The 7,163-nt window shown below is 37.3% G+C and overlaps 3 protein-coding genes across 4 annotated transcripts in view; 2 read left to right on the forward strand and 1 right to left on the reverse strand.

The window, feature by feature from the left end:
• The window catches only part of LOC133623317 (junction-mediating and -regulatory protein-like), a 37,507-nt gene extending 36,973 nt beyond the window's left edge, over window positions 1–534 (reverse strand). The window contains exon 1 of the mRNA XM_072914351.1: window positions 478–534. The gene's annotated coding sequence lies outside the window, so the exon portion shown is untranslated. The remainder of the gene's footprint in view (window positions 1–477) is intronic.
• A 327-nt stretch (window positions 535–861) lies between these two features.
• cenph (centromere protein H) lies at window positions 862–6,975 on the forward strand. Of its 2 annotated transcripts, none has more exons than XM_061986500.2 (10): window positions 862–943; window positions 3,674–3,787; window positions 3,946–4,001; window positions 4,068–4,116; window positions 4,208–4,276; window positions 4,549–4,605; window positions 4,683–4,746; window positions 5,018–5,069; window positions 6,487–6,647; window positions 6,719–6,975. In XM_061986500.2, the coding sequence occupies exons 2-10, from the start codon at window positions 3,690–3,692 to the stop codon at window positions 6,809–6,811; spliced, it is 699 nt and encodes a 232-aa protein (XP_061842484.1). In that variant the 5' UTR covers window positions 862–943; window positions 3,674–3,689; the 3' UTR covers window positions 6,812–6,975. The 2 variants fall into 2 exon arrangements, with proteins under 2 accessions (XP_061842484.1, XP_061842483.1); XM_061986499.2 differs by lacking the exon at window positions 862–943 and adding an exon at window positions 1,514–1,638.
• A 1-nt stretch (window position 6,976) lies between these two features.
• Window positions 6,977–7,163, forward strand: part of dimt1l (DIM1 dimethyladenosine transferase 1-like (S. cerevisiae)) — a 10,314-nt gene continuing 10,127 nt past the window's right edge. Inside the window, exon 1 of the mRNA XM_061986497.2 lies at window positions 6,977–7,124. Within this exon, the coding sequence (XP_061842481.1) occupies window positions 7,067–7,124 (58 nt within the window). The 5' untranslated portion in view covers window positions 6,977–7,066. The remainder of the gene's footprint in view (window positions 7,125–7,163) is intronic.

The raw sequence follows: 7,163 nt of genomic DNA on the forward strand, positions 1-7,163 counted from the left end.
AATAAATTATGAATGAAAAGAAGCAGAAAGTATAAACTTATCATATCTGCCTGATATTCACACAATTGCAACTCAGAAGACTATGAAGGCAATATGTATGTCAAAACATACAACAACAAAACAAAAACAAATGAAAACAATCATTTATTAAAAGTCATATCTTTCATTCTTCATAAATATTTCTTAGATACAGAAATAGACCTGCATTTTTCTGTTCCACTGTCAAGTTTTTCCATTACCCTAAATCTGTGTTTGTACGAGAGGAGAAGACGACACAGACAACAAGGGGGTAGTATAATATTATGATATATATATATATATATATATATATATATATATATATATATATATATATATATATATATATATATATATAAAATAACAAACCATAATATGAATAAACTAGGGAAATGGAGTGTGACAAAATCCAAGAGTGTGTATGGTGTGCGACTATGTGTAGGAATTAATGAGTGTTACCAGGAGTGTTGAGCGGGAGTTGAGGAAGTCCAGGGGCGAACAAGACAAGGTCGGAGGTCCGTGAGCAGGCAGGAAGTCGGGGCGATAGAAAGGCGTCAAAAGGTCCGTGTCCAGGCGGGAGGTTGAGATCCAAGAGGGGCAGCCAGAGAACCAGAGAGCAACAACAGAGAAGACGAGACACACAGCTGATCATGCGGGAACGGGGATTTTCTGCTAGGAACGACACGACACAGGACAACACACAATGAAACACAGGGAAGAAAACACAGAAAGAGCAGGACTGCATAGAGCATGTTATACGGCTTACTGTACACAACAGGTAGTTACGTTCTGGCCTGGAACACAGGTCTGCACTGGCTGAAGAAGCCCAGGGAGCTCGTCAGCGACAGGTGTGCAGATTGCAGATTGTTGCAGCTGCCTGCTGCAGCCGGAGTGGCGCGCGTAGATCAGCAGAGTGCACAGATGAGTACGCATTGGCATGCGCCCGGGCCGTGACAAAATCTTGATTTATTAAAAATCTCAGTTTCTTTAGATTATGATTACGTTCTCATTTTACAAATCTCATTTGAATTGTGTTTTGCAGAATTATTCTATGTGCTTTATCCCTGATTTTAAGATATTATACTCTACCAGTTCAGTCAATAAGTTTAGTTATTGAAAGATCCATCCATCCATCCATTTTTTACCGCGTGTCCCCTTCAGGGTCGCGGGAGGGTTATTGATAGATGTAATTACTTAAATATGTATTTATTTATCTAATTTTGTCCCACTTGGCCTCCGTATTCTTTTTCGTAGGCATGTTTGAAATGTGCAATTATAACCTAAATGTATATTTACAATTTAAATATATGCTCTCCTTATGAATACGGACATCAATCAAATATCCTATAATTGCATCAGTTCGTATTTAAATAAATGTATGTATTAATGTATTGTAAATGTATTTATTGTTACTGTTGTCACGTTACCTATTTCTGGGATTTTTGTTAGATTTATCGTACAGATGTTGAATTTTTTTTTAAATACAACCATGGAAATGTAATATGTTGGTAGTCGCTAGATGGCAGCCTTCTCTTTTCCGCCACTGATTCGTTATCCGGGAAACTAAAGAAGAAAAAGAAGACATCACTTCCGGGCGGGCGAATTTGACGTAAACATACGGTAATGTTTCTTTCGTTAAAATCGCTATTTAAAGGCTAGCCTGAAATATAGACTGACAACTAATGATATTTTATTCTATGTTTTGTAACATGATTTGTTCGTTTAGACGGCTTGTTTTGTCATTAAAGCATGATAGTGTAGACGCTGCTTGTTTACCACTGTGGACGAGTTCTCGTATTCCTAATATACGGGTACTTTTAATTGTGTATAGTAGGATATTGTGGTTTATCCATCCATCCATTTCCTACCGCTTATTCCCTTCGGGGTCGCGGGGGGCGCTGGAGCCTATCTCAGCTACAATCGGGCGGAAGGCGGGGTACACCCTGGACAAGTCGCCATCTCATCGCAGGGCCAACACAGATAGACAGACAACATTCACACTCACATTCACACACTAGGGCCAATTTAGTGTTGCCAATCAACCTATCCCCAGATGCATGTCTTTGGATGTGGGGTGAAGCCGGAGTACCCGGAGGGAACCCACGCAGTCACGGGGAGAACATGCAAACTCCACACAGAAAGATCCCGAGGCCGGGATTGAACTCACGACTACTCAGGACCTTCGTATTGTGAGGCAGACGCACTAACCCCTCTTCCACCGTGCTGCCCTATTGTGGTTTAATTTAATACATTTAATATTTGTATATAATATAACAATGATAACTTCGCAAAAGCTCAACACCTTAGTTCCACACTACGCAACAATGTCATTTGGAACCCTGAACTCGGGGGTGTCTAACTCGTTTTCATTGAGGGTCACATTGCAGTTATGGCCACTTGCAACAGTGAATAATATATGAATATAAATGAATAAGGATTCGCCTCGCGATATCATTACGCAATAGTCTATGAATTTGATTATTATATTTTTCAAAATGTAAATCTGTAAATTTTAAAATAAAAAATACAAATTGGCAGCTCAGTGGCCAGAAATTTACTGTATAATGTATGGTGTTGTTTTACAGCATATTACTGTGAATGGAAAAACAGCATTATTTTTTTTAACGGTAAAAATGTAGGCAATTTAGCTTTTTTTTTTTTAAACCGTAAAATCTATCTTGTTTTTACAGTGTATTACTGTAAATGGAAAAGTTGTACCACTTTTTTTCCGGAAAGAAAACCAGCAGTGCAATTGCCAGAATTTTACCGTAGAAAACACCGCAAATTTTGAGGTAAAAAATGGACAGTTCCAGTCACCAGAATTTTACCAAAAAATCAATTGTCATTTTTATACTGCACAATTTTATAGATAACTTGTTTAAAAATCATAAGTCAAGCAGTAATTTAAGTATTTATTTTTAATTTGACAAAAAATTTTTTTGGCAATGTATGATAATATGTGTTGTATTATTAGACTGCTGGACTCTAGAAAGAGGTTCCACAGCCTCCGTAGCAGAACCTCCAGGTTCTGCAACAGCGTCTTCCCTCAGGCTGTAAGACTCTTGAACGCATCATAATAATCCCCTCAATTTCCCCCAAAAATGGATTAACTCGCTGGAATATAAAGACAATATAACATACACCCATAAACGTGGATGCATATGCAAAAGTGCAATATATTTATCTGTACAGTAATCTATTTATTTATATCTGCACCTTATTGATTTTTTATCCTGCACTACCATGAGCTAATGCAACGAAATTTCGTTCTTATCTGTACTGTAAAGTTCAAATTTGAATGACAATAAAAAGGAAGTCTAAAGATAATGGTAAAAGTTTAAAAGATATGCAATTGCATGCATTACATACTTCCTTTAGTGACGCTATGTGGGTTCGGATCAGGGGATGTTGTTGTGAGTTTTTGAAGTCCTTTAAGAGCTATATAAATACATTTTGATTTATTGATATTTTCTCCAGGCTTTTTGCGGGCTGTATAAAATTACATAGTGGGCCAGGTTTGGCCCCCAGGTCTTGAGTTTGACACCTGTGCTTAAACTGATTTGAAATTCATTAAAAGGCTAAAACTAGCTTTGTCACGATCTAAGGAAACAATGAATTATGGAATTCTGTTAATGTGCATTTTTGTTTTTTTCAGTCCAAGTTTTAACATTATGGAGCCGGACATGGAGAACCTTAACCAAATCGTGGAGAGTGTGGTTCTAAATGATGGAGCCAGCGGCCAATCTGACACCTTGCCAGACATAATGAGGTGCTTTAACGTATACAATAATCAAATATTATATTTGTTGGTCACTGATGGTCTAACGGTTGAGTTTGTTGCCGCAGCGCTCTTTAACAAAGTCAGCTGAGCAGTACAAGCGGTAGAAAACGGATGAATAAATGAATATATTATGTATTTTGTTCCAGAATAAAAGAGCAGATGTTCAACCAGTGCTTTGAGATGGAAGTTCAACTAAATGCAGGTAAATATAATCACAGTAATTCTGCCATCATGATCATTTTTTGAGTAAATATCAGTTCTTCTGTAGCAGGGAGAAGTAAGAGAGCATGCACTTCATCTGAAGTGGAAAGAGAATTGTAAGTGCCCGATTGTTCATTAACATTTTGGAAATGGGAAATGACATGGTACAGTACATGCATTAATTTTTTATTTTTTTTGGCTTCACAGGTCGGAAAATGTCAGTGAGCTGGAGAGAGTCAAGACCATTCATTTTAACCGCACACTGGCTTTACACAGGTAAAACACAGTATAGAAGATGGAGATGATAACATTATGTACACCTTCCTCCACTGAATGACATAATTGACTTTTAGAACACTAATGATGCTCTGTTGTCAAACTTTATTCATCCCAAAGAATGAACAATAATAAACATGTAGCTAAATTATGACCTCTCTCAAAATGAGCGTTATTATCTTTGTAAAAGCACAGTTTTCTTCTATTCCATTAGATATATGCAGGTAACCCAACAAAGTGTACATCTAACAACATCATGATGTGTGTTTTAGAATGCAGATGTGGCACGCCATCACCGAAAAACTGAAAGAGAATAATGCAGAGGCGGTGTAAGTTGACTTCATGCGTTCAGTTGGGGGATATATGATGTCGTTATCAATTTTTAACTCACTTGTGTTGTTTGCAGTGAGCTGAAAGCCACCAGTGATCGCTGCATGATGCTTTGCTCAAATATTAAACAACTTCAGCAAGTAAGCTACTACTATTTATTTTGTTTCGCTCAAACAATTGTATGTAACGGAAGAGAATAAGGCATTAGTTTGAATATTAATATATTGTTAAACTGTCAATAGCACTCACAATAAATACATTGAAAAATGTACAGGCAATACATGTGATCCGTGTTGGTATTTGTATGACTCATGGCGAGTGTTAACGTAAATGAAATTAAATAGCAAAGTGATCACATTAAAACCATGCAAGTTATAATTCAAGTACACTTTCCTTTTTTTTTGTTTAAAGGAATCAAGGAATCTTCAAGATGATATCACTGAACTCCAGAAAAATAGACTTGGTTTGTAAATATGTTTTACTTCAGGGGTGTCCAAAGGGCAGCTCGTTTTTTTTTCATTGTTACAAAATTATATTGCAAAAATTGGGGAATAATACAGCAAAAATATGCCCAATGTACAAAACCCAAAACCAGTGAAGTTGGCACGTTGTGAATAATTTGCAATTTGCAAATCCTTTTCAACCTATATTCAATTGAATATACTGCAAAGACAAGATACTTAACGTTCGAACTGCAAAACTTTGTTATTTTTTGCAAATATTAGCTCATTTGGAATTTGATGCCTGCAACATGTTTCAAAAAAGCTGGCACAAGTGGCAAAAAAGACTGAGAAAGTTGAGAAATGCTCATCAAACACTTATTTGGAACATCCCACAGGTGAACAGGCTAATTGGGAACAGTTGGGTGCCATGATTGGGTATAAAAGCAGCTTCCATAAAATGCACAGTCCTTCACAAACAAGGATGGGGCGAGGGTCACCACTTTGTGAACAAATGCATGAGCAAATTGGCCAGCAGTTTAAGAACAACATTTCTCAACAAGCTATTGCAAGGAATTTAGGGATTTCACCATCTATGGTCAGTAATATCATGAAAAGGTTCAGAGAATCTGGAGAAATCACTGCACGTAAGCAATGATATTACGGACCTTCGATCCCTCAGGCGGTACTGCATCAAAAAGCGACATCAGTATGTAAAGGATATCACCACATGGGCTCAGGAAAACTTCAGAAGTTTCATAGTAAAAGAGTGCGGGTACTAGACTGGCCTGCCTGTAGTCCAGACCTGTCTCCCATTGAAAATGTGTGGCACATAATGAAGTTTAAAATACGACAATGGAGACCCCAGACTGTTGAACAATTTAAGCTGTACATCAAGCAAGAATGGGAAATAATTCCACCTGAAAAGCTTCAAAAATTGGTCTCCTCGGTTCCCAAACGTTTACTGAGTGTTGTTAAAAGGAAAGGCCGTGTAACACAGTGGTAAAATGTTCCTGTGCCAACTTTTTTGTAATGTGTTGCTGCCATTAAATTCTAAGTTAATTATTATTTGCAAAAAAAAATTAAGGTTCTCAGTTCGAAAATTAAATATCTTGTCTTTGCAGCGTATTCAATTGAATATAAGTCGAAAATAATTTGCAAATCATTGTATTCTGTTTTTATTTACGAATTACACAACGTGCCAACTTCATTGGTTTTGGGTTTTGTAAAAAGAAGCTGTCATGTTGATACTTATAACTAATAGCAACACAAATATTTGGCCTGCAATATAAATACGTTTTTTTTTCAGCCTTTTTACAAAGTAAAATAAACGTTGTCTCACATCGCATCTATTGAATTTTCAGTGTTGACCAAAGGTTTAGGACACCCTTTGTTTACAAGGAGCATTTATCCATCTGACAGAAGCTTTCTATCCTACAGAGCTGAAGCGTCTGATGCATGAGAAAATGAAGGACATTGACAACCTGATGGTGAAGAGGGAGCACCCTGATGCAGAAAAGTACAAAGCCGCCTTGGAGAAAGGTCGAGCAAACCTGAAGAAGTACAAAAATATGGCCATCATGACACAGAATGTCTTCAGGGTAAAGAGAAATACACTACTGTATTTTCAAAACCAAAACCAAAAATATACCCAAGTAATTCTTGTGCGCAGGGAATTCTGTTTGTGTGTAGAATAAACTGGATGGAGGATCCTAAACTGAGAGACATTGCCATGACGCTTGAGGAACTTCCCATCAGTGACTAAAGAAGTCGTCTTTTGTGTGCATGTGTCTGTCTTTTGAGTATTGCATTAAATAACATTTAAAAAAACAATAGAACATACTATACTTGATGTTGTTGTAGTTCTGCGTCTTGCCACCAGGGGGCGACTCACGCTGATTGGTTCACGTGAGCGGTGTAACGAAGAAGGAGCATTCACACGTGTGTACTGCCAACTCTGCGTAACTTTTTGTGAATATTTTACACAAATCTGAAGGATTCGCATCAAACAGACAGCAAAATGCCTAAAGTCAAAGCGCAGAAGAAAAGCAGGCAGCACGAAGAAGTTAAAAACCAAGGTACGTTTTCTCATTCCCAAGATTAGCATGCTAGCTAAC

Source organism: Nerophis lumbriciformis, linkage group LG12 (assembly GCF_033978685.3).
Source record: "Nerophis lumbriciformis linkage group LG12, RoL_Nlum_v2.1, whole genome shotgun sequence".
Taxonomy (NCBI): domain Eukaryota; kingdom Metazoa; phylum Chordata; class Actinopteri; order Syngnathiformes; family Syngnathidae; genus Nerophis; species Nerophis lumbriciformis.

What these genes read in the sequence shown, in the direction of transcription:
- cenph (XM_061986500.2), top strand. Translation starts at nt 3,690, where the DNA reads ATGGAGCCGGACATGGAGAACCTTAACCAAATCGTGGAGAGTGTGGTT. An exon ending in ACCTTGCCAGACATAATGAG is followed by an intron (nt 3,788 to 3,945) that starts GTGCTTTAACGT and finishes ATTTTGTTCCAG; the next exon opens with AATAAAAGAGCAGATGTTCA. An exon ending in GAGAATAATGCAGAGGCGGT is followed by an intron (nt 4,606 to 4,682) that starts GTAAGTTGACTT and finishes TGTTGTTTGCAG; the next exon opens with TGAGCTGAAAGCCACCAGTG.